Raw genomic sequence first — 19,431 nt, 5'->3', positions numbered from 1 at the left:
GTGTGTGTGTGTCTGTCTGTGTGTGTGTGTGTGTGTTGGTTATCACTGGCAGTGTCCAGCTGGTGGAAACATCAACACCCCAGAGATTTGTGTGGATATAAACCGATCTGGATAAATGGATGATGGGAGAGGACGGAAGAAGAAGGGCAGGGTGAAGGCAATTTGATGAATGTGTTCGCTGATGTCAAAGAAATATTCATTTTACAGTGGAAATGGAAACAATGGAAAACTACCAGTCAATCAGAATCCTGAATGTATGAAGCTTTACACTTGACCTCAATGTGACGACCTCCTACATTTACTGTACATTGGGATTATGATATATTATTATATTACCCTCAGATTATTGAGTAATCTGTGCTTTATGTTCTTGTTTCGTATGAAGTGATGAAGACCAACAAAATCAGCACAAATCCACTCTTACTTGCTACAGTATCAAAGCAGATCCTGTTCATGTATATAAGGTTATATATATATAACATGTAATGGTGAGTATGAGTTATTGCCACCCTACCTCTAGGCCCAGCAGGTCCAACGTCTCCTTTTTGTCCTTGAACACCTTCGACCCCGACCGACCCTTTAACGCCACGCGGGCCCTGGAGGCCTTTTTCTCCCGTAAACCCTGAAACACACAAACACACAGAAATGAGTTCAGTCAACGACAAACAGCATGTTAATAAGAAAACTGTTCTGGTCACAATCGGGCCTCAGGTTCTCCTCAGCATGATGAGCCACGACATCGATCAAAGTGTCTCAGCTACTTGGAGTTTTGTTTTAATCTCAACAGCTCGAGTTGGTTCTTACTGGTTTCATTAGAAATAACCAGTATGAGAGTCAGCGAAGTTCCAATCGTGTAGCGGAGCAGTGGTATCAAGCTCCCACACACACACATTTGAAGTTACTTTTCCATTAACGGCCACATTTACTTTCTTATCATTTGATCCAAAAATTAAATATATAGTAAACGTGGAAGCCGGTGTGAATGACACTAGATACAAACGCTGCTATGTTGGGCTCATGACGTCATTTGGAGTCTGGACAGGAGAGATGGAGGTGTGTTAATCAGTTTCATGATGACTCGACATGTTTTTATTGCATTAAATGGGCCAAATAATTGAAAACCAAACTTATCAGGGAACATGAACACTTGAACAAACCTCAGCGTCATAACATCTAAAGTGAAAACGTGTACTTTGTTTCATGTCTCGTGGTTTGGCTTCACTTTTGGGAGCCGTCCCGTCGTCCATCTTCTCAAACAGTCAGTAATATGACGACTTGATGACTCCGATCCAATAAGCTGCTCTTTACAGCCTCAGCTTGATATCATGAAAACAAAGATTTAAAGACGTTGGCTCTAATGTTCACGTTGGTCTGTCACCTCCTCCGTCATCACTCATTCGGAGAAAATCTTGTGTTCCCTCAGATTTCCTGGTAACTCTCCTGAGTCGCGGCAACACAATGAAAACATGTGTTTACACTAAACACACACAAACTTAATGAATTATTGATCGCATCGTTGAAGAGAGCTAAACCAACGGTGACTGGTCTGTGATGTGCTCTGATTACACTGTGGTGACGGCTCAGCGGCTTGAATGAAATAATTAAACTGAATCAGAGCCAGAAACTCCCAAAACAAACCAGTGACAGCTGATGTCATGTTTTCTTCACTCTTCTGTTTCTCGGCTGCAAGAGGAGGTCAATTATTCCCCCTTTTATAAAAAAAAAAAAAAAAAACATCAGGAAAATGCTATCAATCAAAGTCTGGAGCCAGTGGAGGAAGGTTTGGCTGCAAGTGGAGTCAAAGAGCTGAATCACAAACAGATTGTATCGAAGGTTTGTTCATAGAAAAGAGGGAAAAGCCCCTGAAAAATCAATTTCAATTTCTGCTAATGTCATCAATTATACAGGTTTACACAGACATAATGTATTTGTTTACAATTTAGATTTACAATCTTCTAGTACTCAGTGTTACCGAGTACTTGTACTTTTACTTTTTCTGAATAAATAAAACATGAAATAGCTCAGATACAAGAGACGAATGCTCTCACTACACAGACAGCTGTTAACAGAACACTGGTGTTTTGTCTATGTTTGGGCCCTGGGGGGGTTTCCTATGTTTTTATGTTCGCTAATAATGAGCGTCTCACCCCCCCCCCCCCTGCAGTGAAGAATTCTTTGCATTTACTTTTTTCCTGGAACTACGGCACTAGAGGGGGGGGTAGCGGCGTCCCTTTCAGCAGGGAGATAATGCTTCTTGGAAAAGCCATGTGAGAGTTTATCGGCGGAGGAGTATGGAGCAGACGATGACAGGAGGGGGGGGGGAGAGAGAGGATGGATGGATCAAGAGGTACCGAGCTGGAGGGGCTTCCCGAAACATCTGGAGTCATATCGTTGTTTGTTTCTTACAGTAATGATGAAAAATTGTCGTTTCATGGTTCCTGAAGAGCCAAATTCTGCCTGGACCAAGGTTCGCGTTGTGGCTTTTGAGGAATTACCTCCAAGACGGAGACAGATGAGCCGTCCCACCGGCTCCGTCCGAAACTTAATCTCCATCACGAGTCGAGTGCCTTGTTTTCTTAAGTGGATTTATTTGACCTTTTATTCTCTCTGCTCGATGTTTTTTATTAATGTCACTGAACACAAAGCAGAGCTGCGTCAGAATACAGGCCAACGTCTGTGTTGTGTAAAAGATTCTCCACTTTCACGCTACTTAGCTTTCAAACCTAAATCTACTTTATTTTTATGAAATATAAGCCATCTACCAAGACCATCCAAACAAGTCAAGGGAGTAAATCAGAAGATCTGACATTTCCTGAAGTTGTACTTGTTCATTTCATTAAATCACAAAACGTTCAGAGTTCTTTGAAACGCCCAATCCTCACTTTCTTAGTCTGAGGTTTGGAGCATCGACCTTTAAATTCATGAACAAAATTCAGATTTTCCAACCGTTGAATTTAGTCAATTTGCTGTTTTAACCACAGACTGAATATGTTTCAACTGAATTTATCTGATTACTTGTACAATAAATGAACAAATCAGGTTGGTGACATGTTTATTTGGGAGAGAAACCCTAATAAAAGAACAGTATTATGTGATAAATACTGTGGTTTCAACCTTAACTGATGTTAGGTTTAATATGTACTCCAAAATGATGATATGGTACATTTACAAATTTGTATTTAACCTTTACTACTGCAGAGTCATTTGACCTTGGTATCAATATTACCATATTGTCATTCTGGCTGTACCCACCTCTCAGGCCAGTCAACCCAGGGGCCCCAGGGGCCCCGAATGGTCCAGTGTCACCCATATCTCCCTTTGGTCCCGGAGGCCCTGCAGAAAGAAGAAAGAATATGGTCATGATGACATAAAGCATAAAAAAACCTCAATCACTGCTGCACAATGTGTTATTTGCCCAGTTCTGTACTAATGTAGAACCATTACAAATGTGAAGAGAGGAGCTTACAGCAACTTAGAGGTCGAGCATTGAAAATAAGAACAATAAGAATCCCAAGAAAACTCTTCATTGAGCAGAAATGATTGAAGCTGCATGAGAGAAATAAAGTAAAACTCGGCCTCCGTCTGCACTGAGACTCTGATATTACACCAAGATGAGAAGAGCGTTCATCATTTAAAACATGTTGACAGAGTAGATTATCACTTGAAAAGGGAACAAATGGGACAAAGACCTGCAGATTTGAATGAAATCAGGAAATCAAGTCAAATTCATAAATTATTAGAGCAATTACAAACACAGGCGGAATTAAGGCCATACTGGGACTTACAACTGGTCCAAGGACTCAATCCCAAAAGTTTGTTGTTCTTGGAGCGAGTGAGTAAAAAAAAGCCCAATAGTGAGTGAAAGAGAGAGAACGAGAGAGATGCAGAGGGAGAGAAAAGAGCGCTAGAGGTCTGGCCACAATGGAAACCACATGTTTAACAACACAACTTGTGGGAATGCTTAGCAATGCAGCGCTTGTTATTGTCCAGCACATGTCCAGAGGTTCCAATGATTCTCTGAAGTTCTTAATTTGCAGCTTTGTGATGCTGAGAATCTGCTGACGGACTTTGAGATACACATCTATCTGCTGCTGCCGCTGTCGCCTCCGGCTGCTTCACATGTGCGTCCACTTAGGGACGAACGTCAAGTGGCCACCGGGAGTCATTAGGACACGTCCCTTTGGGTACACGTGAAGATCTGTGGCTAATGTTGTCGGTAGCACAAGTGAAAACTTTCATCTGCTCTTGGTTCGACGAGGAGTCAGAGGTTCACATGAGGCAGGAGGACTCGATGACGGGGACCAGGGACGATTCATGACAATCTAAACAATAGTTAAAATCTGGTCAGTCAGGTTTAGGTTCGGAAGAAACTTCTGTTTTCTATTATCCACCAGTGGAGATGGTATAATTCTGCTTATTTGTCTTCGCCGTCAATCACAATTCAAAGTGATGAAGACTTAAGAGTTAAACACACAATATGTCACTTAGGTCCCTGTTACCTTGGATACAATCATGGATTTCTCTGGGTTTGAACATTGTTGGAAACATTTTGGATGATGTAAGTGCACAAGTCAACAAGTTCTTCCCTTGGATGGTATAATTTTAAAGGTCTTGACCTGAATATGTAAAGATAACGAGTTATGTATGTTATGTTTTGGTGCTAAACAAATAAAATTGAAATGTTTTTAGATATTTTAATGAAGAACTGTTTCATACTTGACTTGGAAGAATACCTGGATATTCAGTTCCTAACATGTGCCTTTCATTCCCATTTATTCACACTTTAAATAGTGTGATTTTAAAGTTATAGTTTGTTCAACTCATCCACAGGGTCCTCACAAGTATTGCAGTACAGAAGTGTGTGTACTAAGCGTCTGTGTGCGTGCGTCAGCTTTGGAGACGACACTTCACCCCGGTGGTCCTGGAGAAATTGCATCCTTGTTAATAGTTTGTTTTAGCAGAACTTCACATTATTAATCTCTTGGCTCTCCGGGTCCCACTTGTTCATTCAGCTGATGGAGTTTCAACAATAACAAGCCGAGCGAGCCGCCCCCTCCGGGATCAACCCATCGTCCGGGAATACAACACTGGTGAGGAGCGCCGGCGCCGCTGTCCAACGTCCAGTTTGGATAAGAGTATCTGCTGCAGAGTGGAGCGTCACACGGTCCAGCAGAGATCTCTGATGTGACAACATGTAGGTTGAGTGTTTATCTCCATGAGAAATGATATAAAGACATGATCAGGGATGAGGAGGAAACAGGATGTGGTAATGAAGAACAGATGGATGGGGTCACACGCAGGCTACAATGTTCGATGGATGTATTTAATATATGTCATAATATATATTTATATACTGTTTATACTGCGATTGAGGATTCAGGGCAGTATTCCTACATAGTGAGCTGACTGAAAACCTGATTTACAGCCAACTTTTCTTAGTTTTTCTTTGGTAAAATTCTCCCAGTTGCTTGCAGAAAAGTATACGTCTAAAAAAATGCTATAAAAAAGAAATGCCCCCCCCCATCAATAGCATTGCAAACAAGGACGTTATTATGTCTGGATCTGGATAAATCCACGGGTAATATGGTGGTTATGCTACATTTACTTATTGATGTTTGTTTTCGTCTTTCTCTCGCAAAATATTTCATTTGTTTGCACAAAACAGTGCAAAAGGAAATTGAAGGTTGACGTGTGAGGTTGTGTTAGCGTGTGTGCGTGCGTGTGTGTGTGTGTGTGAGGCTGCCTCGACTGAGCCGAGGAGCTCTTCACTAGTAAAACAAACATGCCACTCAAAATATACATTAATGGCCATCAGACGCTGTGAATGTTTCCAGGCCTCCGCTGCGCTCAGATCAGCCGATGACTAAACTAAAGAAGGAGCCGCTGCACAGAGACTCTCAGCAACAACAGATCATCTGTCCAAACGTGCACGTCACTGATGCGGCATGAAAAAACCCCAGTGACTACATGTTTTTGTGTGGTTTTTGGCCTCGGAGCTCTTCATGCAAATGCTGCACATCTGTCAAGGGTCAAGTTGAGTCATGACGCGGAGAAACTTCCTCGAGGTTCAGTGATTAAGTGATTCTGCACGAATGAGAAAAATGGGTGTAGACACAGCAAACGCAATAAATAAAGTTGAGGTCTTTGTTCTCTGATCCAAAGGGTCACGGTTGTGTCTGTTGTGTTGTGTTAGTGAAAATGATTGTGTAGCGACAGCGACAGCGGGACACAATAACTGGGTAACCGTGACAGCACACATTAAATGCAACTATCAAGATGTGGAGAGTCGTGTTTTGCATTTAGAGGGAACTGCAACTCTTTGAGCTACAGAAACTTTAGATTAATTCACTTTTCCTCCTGCTGCAGAAAAACTGCTTTAGCTTTTCCTTGGAATGAAACAGGTTGGCAATCAGCACCAAATTAGGAAGTAGTTGGATGCTGTCATAAGATCGTAAAATGAAAACTAAGGGTGGAGGTGCCTTCAAAAAATTGATATCTACAATAAAGACCATGATATATGTGATCATTGTTCCCAGTTGACAACAAACCAAATCTGCCTGTAGAAGCACAAGATTTAGTTCATTTGCAGTTTTCCTCAAACTTAAACCTTCATTTGAAGTCATGTACGTGAACATAAATCTAATATTCACTCTCTTTTTGCTCCGTTTTTGGTCTCCACCAGCTCTCGAAGGTAACGTCTGGATCTTTAGCTGCTCAATGCCCCACCGTGTTAACTGGATCTTATTTTCAGTGTCTGTTTTTTACAGCTTTTATGACGCAATGAGAGCACGGAGCATAAACCTGATTGAGGCCAAACATGTAAAGAACAACAACAAAGATTACAGATGTTAAAGTGACTCAAACTTAATCATTTCATGCCAGCGGAGGCCTCCACACACATGCACCGAGGGAGCTCACGTGCACGCTCTCCCTCACATACAACCACAAACATGTATGCTCCCATCAAATTTGAAAGATAGTTGTGAAACCCGAGCGGAAGGTGTTTTTGATTTACGCCAATAGAAGAGAGGAGAAAAGAGAGAAAGGAAACAGAGAGAGGAGGGAGGGAAATTAATATGGCCCAGAACATGACAAGAAAGGAGAGAGGGGAATACCAGGGAGGGACTCGCAGCCATTTCACCAATAACACAATATTTTTTATCACCACACTGGCTCACACACTTAACGTGTCCTTCCTTGGCTTCTGACATGTGAAATCTGAACTGTTCTGCTTTCTGGAAGGTTTAAACTTTTGCTTATTGGGTTTTACAAGGTGGAGACTCCAACACTTAATGTGCCTATGAGCTCATAATACTTTAAATGACACATGCTTTAAATACATGGGAAAACACACAGGATTCAGGCAACAGATCATCAGGACGCAGATGAAGGTGGGTTAGGGGTGTCCGCTGAAAGTCGACCCCAAATCAAATCGCCCTCCGTGAGTCGACCAACTGTAACGGAGCAAACGCACTGTGGCTGTAAATGTTTGGATTGAAATGACCATGACACTAACTGGGATGGAAGCAGAGCTGGGCGATGGAAACGGAGCGCAGCCCAACACGAGGCAGCGTGAGGCTGGAACGGCGCTGCGTGTTTGTGTTGGCTGCTCCGTCAAAACCCAGCTCCACTGACGCCGCTGTCAGCATCCGGGCAGGAGAGACACTCTGTGCGGTCGGGTTTCATAACTGAGCTGGAACCAAGACGCCGGAATTAACTCTGAGTGCCTGTGTAGAAATGAAGAGTGCAGATAACAAGGGGGAGATAAGGCGGCGCTTGGGGTGGACGGAGGGGTCAGAAGGGCTGACTCTCAGTTGATAGTGACGGTTATGTCATTATTAATTAAGCTTGAAGCACAGAAAGCCTGTTGCAAACTGCGAGTGTGGAGTTTGAAAGACTAAAAGACACTTGGAGTTACATGATGGAAATTTGAGGACCCAGTGTTTTGGGAGTTTGACCCATTTGAGAGACTGAAAGTGAAAAGATTTTGGCTTCTGCTGTACAAACCTTTTAATCTGTCTTTTTAATAATTCATGGAAGTGCAGTAATTAATGACTGGTAAAGCCCTTTAATCACTTTTTGGATGAAAGTGTTGGAAAGTCTTCGTGTTGTGGAGCTCGTCTCGTTAACTGACGTCACATCACTGTGTTCACAGGAGTAAGAAACGCACCTAAACTTGGAATATGTAACAAATCATTAAAATCTCAACTAGACTTACGTTATATATTTTGACTTGTGTATTTACATCATTCAAAATAAGTCTCTGCTACAACTTCCAGAGCAAATGAAGTATGACAAAGTAAAAAAACACTGTTAGTCAATTAGCCAGTCTGCCGTTTCACCCTTCCACTGTTTGTATTGGATCATTATGTATTATTGCCATTTCTTGCATAACATTAGTAAAACTTAAACACATGACCTCACCCGAACATAATTTGCATCTGCCATGATCCCACGCTGCTTCACGACATCATCAAACTAGGTCTTTTGTTATTGCTTTGATTAAGAGACCCCTAGTGGGCGACGTTTCATAATGTACATTTAATATAATTTCTTTCTCATGATTTTATATTTGTGTCCTAGCTCTTTACATTATTCTCCAAAAAACAGATCTATCAAAAGGTCCATTTAGTAGCTGTTCTGAAGCTTTCAGTCAATTTACATGATCTGCTTCAGGAGATTATTTTACAGTTTTGTACAAATTATTGGCCTTTGAAAGAACCGACATCTGGCGACTAACGAGACACCGTCTGATGATGACCTCATGTGTGTCGCAGTGTGTAAACTCTAATTAACATATTAAAAGTGATGCCTTTACCCTCAGTGAGCAGCTGTTACTGTTAATAACACAACGTTGTGTAGTTATTTACAACCTGTGGAGGCAACACAACGCATCCCCCATGAGGAGAGACCTCAGGCGACATTTCAATCAGCTTCTCCTGTTTCTTTAAGATTAAGAAAACAAGTCAAGTGCGGCACGAACGATGTGGATCCTCGAGGAATTAGAGAGTCGAACCAACAGGGAGATAAAAGAGGATGAAAGAAAACAAAAGGAGGCACGAGAACAGAAGAGAGGAGGATAAACATGGACGGAGATGTAAAAACTTTTCTTGGCGAAGGTGACCTTGAGCTAACGACAAACAAATGGGCAGCAGAACTAAAACTAATGACAGAGCTGAGCGGTTGGGTTTTCGTTCTGGATCCAGCGTCTAAATTTAACCCACAATTGTTTCCAGGCTCAGGAGGAGAAAAAAAAAAAAACCCGCCATCCCACCCACATGCGAAGCAGCCACGAGATCGGGGGTCCCGTTCGCTTCGAGTTGCCATCAATCAGCTTGGGCCCGGTTCCCCTGCCAGCATTACATCATGAAATACCTTTTCTGATTCTAACAAGCCAGGGAAGTCATTTGGTGCGCTGGCAGCCAGAGTCGTACCAAGTCGGCACTAATCAGCTCTGGACAGATTGGAGGAAGAACATTCAGAGTTTGCTCAATACCCCGGGGTCGTAAATCCCACGGTGTAAAAATCACGTTTTCATGCCGGGGTTCAGTTACGTTCGAGCCCACTGCAAACATGCATTCGCTCAGACGAGCTGTTGTAAGTGATCTTTTTGCAGAACTGAGTTCCACCCAAAGGGATCGATTTCACCCGGAGTTCTCACGTTCTGGTGCTTCACTCCCAGGTTTTCCTCGTGCTCTGACCCTGGTTAGCTGAACACTACATCTCTCTTTTTTTAATAAGGCACAAGGGTCTTGCTTTGTAAATTTCATACAAAGTCCAACGTACAGGAAATATGTTATTTTGCAAAAATGCACGACACAATTATCCAGAAAGTCAAATTTTTGGCGAACGACCCAATTCTGTCACTGCAACGATAAAGTTTTGTTGAAAACCTTAACATGATATTGATCTTTTACATTTCCTGCCTGACCCAACACCAGCAGTACTCCCAATTTATCTTAATATTTAAAACAACTTAGATTCTTGCAGCTAACTTCTGTTATTTTGATAAGAGATTCTTGATAAATAGCAGAAGTGGGTCTGGTTTCAGGTGGAGCGTAAACCGAGGGGAATTCGAACCGACCATACTTCTGCAACTCCTGCAATTTTTCGACGGGGCGGGGGTCACTCACAATGAGCCGGACCACCATCAGTAACCTCAACTATTCACGCAATGCTGGCGAGGTAAAAATAACAGTGCTGGTGATATGTTGTAGATATGCAGGTTTGCACAAACCACAGTGGAGCTAATTGATTGTGAAAAGCCGGCAATCATAGAGAAGGTCACGCAATATCTTTTGGGAAAACAGTATCTGGTTGTTTCCTCACCTCCACACATCTGGCCAATCAAGGTATAAGGAAGGTGTGACTGTTTTTAGAAAGTTACAGATAGGGGGTACGGGGATTCTGGAGATATCAACCATCTAACATGTGCTTTCCTTGGAGTGTAAAGCTGAATTTAGAGGGAGAGAACATGTTGGGAGGACATAGTAAAATGAGAGCCACAGCAAGAAACTTTAGGTTTAGGTGTCAGAGCTAAAAAGGGTGGGCCCCTTCTATAGACACTGAAATTATGCTGAAGAAAACAGAAAGACCAAAAGCTGTTTCAGCCCAGTTTGAACGAATGAGTCAAAGAGCGACACTCATCAATTGTCTCCTTTGGGAGAAGCCACCTCCTGGTTCACTTTAGCCCTCAGAGCAGCAGGCTACACACGCACCTTCAATGATGGTGAGGTTCTTCAGGCTGAGGGAGTGCTCCCAGTCCTTCAGACGGAGGTCCTCAGTGATCGTGTTCAGGATCTCCATCTCGTTCCTCAGCTGGGCCTCCGTGTGGACGTGGGTCACCCACAAACTGCTGGTGTCCTCCGTGATGTTGCTGATCTGGATCTGAGCAACAGAACAAGTTAATTTTGTCTTCTCCGTCTTCTCAGTGATTTGATGAATAAGACAATTTGATGTGTCTGTGACGAACCTGTAAGTCCTGTATCTTCAGGTTGTGAACGCTGATGTCATTGCTGAAGGTGTGATTGACAGCTCCCACCGTCCAGTTGACGTCGTCCAGTTTCTCTCTCAGCCCGCTCACCTTCCCTGAGGTTTCCCTGAGAGAGAGAAGAGCGGAAACAAATAAACGTTCATTGAACTGTGCTGCAGTTTCACTTTTATGCTTTTGGAAGTTGAACTGCTCGTGTACCGGAGCAGGCGGTCCTGGTCTCGGAGCCAGGTGGACGCTCTCGTCACCTCCGCGATCAAGCCCGTCAGGTTTCTGCTGGCGGAGCTGCTCAGGGAGGACAACCTGTCGTCCAGCTGCACCAGGTAGCCCTCGGACTGGAGAGAGTACGCCTGGATGCTCCTGAGCTCCACCTCCACGCCCTGTACAGGAAGCAGCCAGAACTTATTCTTCATCGCTGTCATAGTATTTCACAGATAAACAAGATGCACTGTTAATATGCTGCAGGAACAAATGAAGGAAAAAATTAAAACCCTTGAAAGGGAAATGGAGCGTGTGAGCAGGGCAGACATTTCCTATCTGGAACTGAAGTTTATTGACTTAAGGAGGAACTTTATATTAAAAAGGTTATTTCTTGAGTCACTGACTAAACATCTGTCATCGTCAAAGTGTCCTGTAACACTGTCCAGGTCTGAACTGCTGCTCTGTGTAAGCTCTTGTTCTCCGTGTTCAGTCGAACCTTGATGAGGAGCTCCAGCCTCTGCAGCCAGTCGCTGTGGTTCTGGAAGAGGTTCTCCAGTTTCCAGATGTTCTCCAGCAGGTCGGCCTGCGTGGACGCCTCGCCCAGGTTCTGCTGCAGCAGCCGAGAGCGCTCCGACATCCGGGTGACGTTCTCCATCAGCACCTCCTGTCGCTGCGAAGACACCTGGGAGCGAGAGACTAGGGCGGGGGAGGAGACAGACGGGGAGTGAGAGATTGGTTCTGGGTGTTGATTCGCTGATCCCTCAGGTGCAGCGAATCGAACATCGCTCACGATCAATCACATCTGTCAGCCTGGAGCTGGCCAGCGGATTAACACAGAGCAGATGTTTTCTGGTTGTCTGTTCCCTGCTAAATCTATTGTTTCGTTAATTTAAGACCTAAATATTTTTTATTTAAGCCCAAAATGAGTTTCCAGTGTGGGCTCAGCATGAAGGTCTCTGTGCTGTTATATCAGATTGTGGTAACGATGTGTTCAGCTCGACTGATGTGGGAGTTGGCCTCCGCACGTTGCTGCTCGTCCAACACTTGCAGGAGAGAGTTTTATTTTAGGATCTGAACTATGAATTCCTCGAGATGGAATTCATGTCCATTCTCCTTTTACTACCGTTTTATCCCAGCTTACACATGGAAATATTACACTATGGATAGATAGATAGATAGATAGATAGATAGATAGATAGATAGATAGATAGATAGATAGATAGATGGATAGAGTGATATAATTCTCTGAATTACACACTTCAGTCATTTAGCTGTGCTGACAGTGAACATGCTGCCTAAGAACCTCTTCTCCTCTTGAGGCCACTTCTTCAGTATTTTTCTATCCTCTCGACTGAGCCCGACGAGAAGAGGCTCTTCTGGTTCGTGTTATGTTGGAAGCGGGTTGCGCGGTAACGGCTCGATAGCCCGAGAGATATTTTGAAACCAGATCCTCAGCGTTACGCCATGACGACATCCCCTCGGCAGGACAGCAGGGACCAATGTGTGCGTAATAAAACAAAACAAAGAAGGGACGACTTGGGAAACGAGAGGAAGCAGATAATTCGCCCCACACATGCTCTTTGAAACACTGATGCCACAGCTCAGTGCTGCACAGGCTGAGTGTTTCTGTTTCCACGTATCTGAAGAGAGTTTAAATCTCAAAGTGTGTGTGTGTGTGTGTGTGTGTGTGTGTGTGTGTGTGTGTGTGTGTGTGTGTGTGTGTGTGTTGGGGTCTGAGCCAAGAACGTTCTGCATGACCTCAGAGCAAGAAAAGTGCCACAAAGCCACAGAGCTGCAAACAAATCATCTAAATTCCCACCTATTACATGTGTTAGGTTTATCCCTAATGACCTGAAACACTAAATAAGCAGAAATCTCTCCACTACACAGGAAGCTTAATTGCTAAATGATGGTTTGTCAGCGGTGGTTCATGGGTTTCTTTTTTTTCCAGGAGAACACACACACATGTATTTAAGATCAACCAGAGCCTGATAGAACGGGGAGAATCGACTTATGGCTGAATCTCCATGGCAACAATATTTTAATATCAAGAGTATTTCTTCTAAATGGGACAAATGAGAATAATATTGGATATTCGGAGATGTAGAAACATCCTTTTATCAGTGATCTTGAGAAATACGCCTCTCACCTGTAGAAATTAATCAGGCATTTGTTTTTCTCGCTGTTGTGGTGAATCTTATTTATTGGGTAGAAATGAAATGAAACCAAGGAAACATCAGAGCTTGATGAAAGTGTGGAATGAACTCGAAAGCAGCAACTAACTACATCAATACCACAATTCTGTCAAAGATAATCTTGTGAGGATTACGAATGAAGTGTTGATACAGAGGTCAGCGTTAATGGAATCCATAAACTGTTTCCAAACCGCGGTGTGTTTTAAGGTTTAAGGTGCAGAATTACACTTCTTCACCACAGACAGTTTGAGGTCGGTAGGTTCTCACGGTTCAGAAAAAAAACAACTGTGTCTTCAGAGCAAAGACACGTTAACTTAAAAATTTGTTGCCAGAACACATTTGGACAGATTTTCTGAATTTTGTTGCCCTCTCTTTTACAATTTACTGGATATAAAAATCCGTAGAGCCAGATGAAGTTTAAAGATGAAGATTTACTCATAAATGTCAAGAATTCATAGTTTTATCCAAAAGAAACTAGACACCCATGTAGCCGCTGCTCCTCTTCCTCAGTCTGTTGGGATGCAGCTGGAAATGTGAAGCTTTGCGTTTTGTGAGTTGCAGACGAGGACGGGGACAATTCGACTGAAAGACGAGCTTCATGCCTGATAAATCTATTTCAAACCTGGGAAATGGGAAAGTTATTTCTCGTCTTTTCCGTCCCCCTCCTATTCTTTCCTCTCCCTCACACGGACAATGCACAACAATATAAACTCTCACACAGTGGCATGGCAACATCGTTCAAAACAGACTAATCCAAAATTCACAGCTTCACGGTGTCAGAATTCTTCACTGGAGAAGAGGACACTTTATCCCTTCACATATAAAGTGGTGTTTTCCAGGAGAACAGGCCAGGACGACAGCTGGATGTCAGTGTGTCATCAGAATGAGATGAGACCACTTCACTCACACTGACTCTTTATTAGGGCATTTCAGCATTTTGCATTTCAGGAACAATAACAAGGACCAGACCTGCTTTAAAATAACCAAAACATAGACTATGTTCATCTCCCGACTTGGACAAAAATAAACTAAACATTAAACAAAAGTTAACCGTTATCCTAAAACCAAGTCGTTGAACAGAAAACAGTGTTTCCTGACTTCAAAACAAAATACTGTCACAATGTTGCATGTGTGTAACAGACACACACACACACAGACACACACACAGACACACACACTGTGACACAGACAGACAAGCTGGACAGTGTCACGGTCGGGGCAGAGAGGAGACAGAGGGCTGTGGGTGAAGCCAAAACCAACATGGTGTTGTTCATTTATCTCCTTATCTGCAGTCTGAGCCTGTGTGTGTGTGTGTGTGTGTGAGAGTGTGTGTGTGTGTGTGTGTGAGAGCATGTGTGTGTATGTGCACATGTCTATCTATAGTTGTGAGGGCCAATTTTGACGTTGTGAGGACATTTTGGCTGGTCCTCACAAATTCAATGGGCTGTTTGGTTTTAGGGTTATAGAAAGAAGTGCATGTGTGTGTGTGTGTGTGTGTGTGTACTAGAAGTAGATAAAACATGGCAGTTTTGACGTAAAATTGATGATATCTACAACATATTGACGTTTTACTGAATGCAAATTCGTCACATAAACCCCCCCCCCCCCCTTCATTTATAGAACCGTTTCCCTGTTGCCTGTTTTATATAGTTTATACAAAGGCTAAACGATAGCGCTAGCGGTCGCAGTATCTGTAACGGTGTGTTTACGATCTCACTGCAGCTGACGAGGACCAACAATAACATTTCGAGAGCTATTTGGAAGCCACATCAACTTTGATTGGGTCAATTTGAGCTGCTTTGTGTACTGAGGAGAAGAAAACGGGGCCGAGTCAGTTTAAACCTTGACCTCACCACAGTTGTGTCTCTCTGAAACTCACAATACGACTGAAAAGAATGTAAACTCTCATCCAGCCTTCATCTTGTCCTATACCCAACTATAAATCAACCCTCTGCGTATTTTAACCACTGAAAACATTGTGTCCTCACAGGTCTTTCATCAGTGGACCTCCACGAAGGAGTCGGCCATGTCTGCGAGGTGATGGGGAGCCTCAGACGGCCTCCTCCTGACCTCCTCACCTCCACACGGACATCCATCTGAGAGGGAATCTAAGTGACTGATATGGAGAAGGTGTTGACGTGACTTCAACCAGAACACCTTGCTGGAATCAAGCTTCAGCAAACATGAGCCAGGTGTTGAAACGGAGATTCCAAATAAAATGTCAAACATGATGATGAGGTGAGTAGATCCCGGTCTTCTCAGGCTGTGAACAATTAAAATGAAATATTATTCTAGCTATGATGCTTGTTGCGGTTTCTGTTAAAGAAAGTTCTGGGTCCACCCCCTGAACCAGATCCTCATGCCCCACCCTTCCTGGTTCAGTAGTTTTTGCTTAATCCTGCTAACAAAACAAACTTACTGGAAAAAACGAGGACTTGACCATCAGAAAAAATGTATTTGCCGTGTACTCTGATTTTTCTGTTTGGTCTATGTACCATCTGCTAACATAAAGGAGGCGGGGGTTATGATCTATAATGCAGCCAGCCACCAGGGGGCGACCGAGATGATTTGGCTTCACTTTTGAGGGGCCGTCATTACATCTATCTTTATGTACAGTCTGTGTAAAGTCTGTGTATCGTCCATAACAAATGCGCTACTTATTCTTTTGTGAGTAACTTTTGCCGAAAACCTTTGAAATGAAACTATATATGTGTTGGACACGTTTTAAAAGATTCAGTTACAATGAGTGAGAGGGTCAGACATTAGCTCAGCGGTGCGGAGGTGGACGAACAGGTGGACTGAGCTGGAGTGTCTTCAACATTTGCAGACGGATATAAAGTGACTCTAAAACACAAATTCAGTTCATTGAGCAGCCAGAGATGAAAGTGATCCGACTGTGGAGGCAGAAACATGAAAAAAACAGCTACTTTACACTGTCACATTTTTTGACGGCGGCCGTTTTTCAATCTCCCTCTCGTAATAAAACAGTCCAATATGGACACCACAGCTGTCGCAGCGCTGTGTTCTGTGTGTTTGTAAGTGAGAGAAACAGTGAGAGAAACAGTGAGAGACCACCGCTTCCCAGCAGACAGAAACTGAACAACACCCTCCGGCTCTTTGAAGGGACGCCAGCAGCAGGACGGAGGGAAGGAACTCAAGAAGAAAGAGTCTTTTTGTGAACGGCAGACCTGAAAGTCTTCCAGCGGCGAACGAGGGGTGAAATTACAGGATCTTAAAGTGTAAGAGGGGAACAATGTGCTTTCTTTGACATCACATCAAAACGAAGCAGTGAGGTGGATTTAAAATGGACGACTACGAGAGGTTAGATTCATATCAGCTGTCAAACTCAACGACCACCTGCGGGTTCAGGGATAAAATGTGCGTGAGATAAAGATTTAATTGGATTATTGCAAGTTAGCGTCGTGGGATGAAGTCGCCGTGTCGGAGTCCCACCGATCCATGTGCTCGACCAATCAAGGATCAGCTGTCAATCATAATGTTTCGGGCCTGTTTTTATAGCATCAATTAAGTAATTAAAACCAAACTTTAAGGGAAATTTAACACTTAAACAAACACCAGTGTGATAAGAAGTACCTAAAACAACTTTATTTAGTCCCATCTGCTAACATGGAGGAGACACACGCTAAATTATACATCTGTTAGTAAATAAAGCACTTATTTTGAAAGGTACGATGTTTGAAGAAGTTTAATTGTGTAGGATTGTAATTCTATGAGACAACGGTTTGTGTTACCAACAAGTTTCCTGTTCACAAACACAGCAGACATGTCTCTATCTTGCTTTGCCTTTTTCGAGTAAACTCTAGTTGTAATTTCACAACCTCTCCTGGTAACAGCCGCTGAGTTGTTATTTCTCAGCAGTTTACCGTTACCACACTAAACCAATACCCGGCAACACACATCATATATCAGATCAACTTCTCGTCAGGCAGGAAATGTCACAGCTCAATTATCCGTGTTTGTGCTTCTTGCTCTTCCTGCATCACTGCCCTGTTTGTGTTGACTCTGAACCAGCTTTGTGGAAACAGGATTGGGATCAGCCCGCACGGTCGGTCGCCACAATAAAACAAACACACCGCGCACTGGACAACACGATACACAAACTACAAACCCGCAACGGACACAAGATCCCACAGGAGTCCAGCTGCAGGGAAAGATGTGAGCGATAGTTGAGTTTGTTTTCACTGTGCTCAGAACCAGAGGGAGAAAAGATAAATGTATTAAACAGAGGACGACTGGAGAAATAAAGTATTTTATCAGTGTTATCAAAGACTTTCTGTCTGTTTGTGGCGTCTCTACGTCATAAGACATCCTAACCAAACAGATACTGCAAGAGATCTCTTTGAGAAAGACTTTTTCTGGTCTAGTGTAAGTATAGAGAAGATAGGACGGACCTTTATTGGCACAAAGCAGCAGGACAACAGCTCAAAACAGCAGCACAAGGGGAATCGTGCTCTGAGTAATTATATATTTACATTTACTTCATATTAAAAACTTCTTTCCAGCAGCAGAATGAAGCGTTTTCCATAAATACACCTACTGTACGCTAACTACTTAGCATCAGTCAAAATGAGCAACTAGCCTATAGGGCTAAAGCTGAACATCTTGTAGGGAAAGAGCCAGATATTTTCTTCAGGAGTTGGTGGAGACCAAAACAGAGGTAAAGGTTTAAAGAATATTGGAAATCTATTCATCAGGTGGATGTAAACAACTGTAAAATAATGTAAATACTGCTAAATAGGCAATTAGTTGCTAACAATCAAAAATAATAATGAATGTAGATGATAAAAGCCGGATAATGGTCAACATGTCAAACCTCATCAGTAAAGAAATAAACACCAAAGGGGTCGAGGGCGGAATAGAAAGAAGAAACATGGTTTTAATTAAAAACAAACCACTGACATCTAATACAAGCCTTACATGATCTCCACTCATCTAACATGTGCTATTAATAATTAGACTGTGGTTTATTGATGTTTAGAATCTTTGAAATGTGGCTCAAGACGATAGATACAACTATTTTGTTTTGTTTCACTAGTCACACGCAGACTACGTGTTTGGTGAAGAACCCACGCTCGCATCCACGCACGCAAACCCACTCACGCATAACTGCTGTCGTGGGTTAATACCCGCTCATCGCCATTTACGCGAAACCTCGTTGTGCAACTGTGGACACAGATTTATTACTGCAAAACCAAATCACACCCGACGCTATGAGAATATATTCACCAAACAGAGACTTGTTGACTTTTGGTTTAAACTGGAGATGCAACTCTGCTGCAGATGAAAACCTGTATTTGTGCGTTTTACAGAAGGTTAAATACAACAGTGTCTTTGCTGAGTTGTGTGTGAGCGTCTGTCGGGGGGGCGGCCGCACGTTGAGTTCATCCAGCTGTAACTCAGCGGCAGGAATGTCAAAATGAAGTGACAGCGGTGGCAGCGGTGGTGGGGTTTGTTTGATTTAGAAGCGTGGACCGTGTCTGATGTAGCAGACTTCAAAGTGAGGCTCGTGCTGTGAGGCTGAATGACTTAATAGGTGTGTGTGTGTGTGTGTCTGTGTGTGTGTGTGTGTGTGTGTGTGTGTGTGTGTGTGTGTGTGTGTGTGTCTGTGTGTGTGTGTGTGTGAGTGTCCTGTTGAGTTGGCTGTGTCTCTACTGGAGTGATGTCTGTGGTTTCAATGATTTAAATGAACGGAATCATCCGACTCTCACCATCAATCAAGTCTAAGGTCCTTCAACAGTATTCAATAAAATATACTAGTTATGACGTGTAACTAAGTTTTGGGGGATTTTTGTGTGGATTCAAGATTCATTTTGTTAAATGATTTAGTATCTGGCCTCATTCACCAAAATAAAAGCACTGGATTGGAATTTGCCGTAATTGCCAAAACAAATGTGTCTTAAAGTTTTGAAAGGACATCAACAAAATCCCAATCAATCAAATTTTATGTTTATAGCCCATGGGCAGAAATCAAAGTTTTTCCTCATAGTGCTTAACAAGGAGCGACATCCTCTGTTCTTAACCCTC

The 19,431-nt window shown here is 42.9% G+C and overlaps 1 protein-coding gene across 1 annotated transcript in view; it reads right to left on the bottom strand.

The window, feature by feature from the left end:
- The window catches only part of scara5 (scavenger receptor class A, member 5 (putative)), a 49,366-nt gene that overhangs the window by 10,797 nt on the left and 19,138 nt on the right, over positions 1 to 19,431 (bottom strand). The window contains exons 4-9 of the mRNA XM_034579354.1: positions 11,688 to 11,887; positions 11,192 to 11,370; positions 10,973 to 11,099; positions 10,719 to 10,887; positions 3,253 to 3,333; positions 515 to 622 (exon numbers count right to left, since the gene is read on the bottom strand). Of these exons, the coding sequence (XP_034435245.1) occupies positions 515 to 622; positions 3,253 to 3,333; positions 10,719 to 10,887; positions 10,973 to 11,099; positions 11,192 to 11,370; positions 11,688 to 11,887 (864 nt within the window). The remainder of the gene's footprint in view (positions 1 to 514; positions 623 to 3,252; positions 3,334 to 10,718; positions 10,888 to 10,972; positions 11,100 to 11,191; positions 11,371 to 11,687; positions 11,888 to 19,431) is intronic.

Source organism: Hippoglossus hippoglossus, chromosome 24 (assembly GCF_009819705.1).
Source record: "Hippoglossus hippoglossus isolate fHipHip1 chromosome 24, fHipHip1.pri, whole genome shotgun sequence".
NCBI lineage: Eukaryota > Metazoa > Chordata > Actinopteri > Pleuronectiformes > Pleuronectidae > Hippoglossus > Hippoglossus hippoglossus.
Note: the sequence above shows the minus strand (reverse complement) of the source record. Positions and strands in the feature narration are given on the sequence as shown.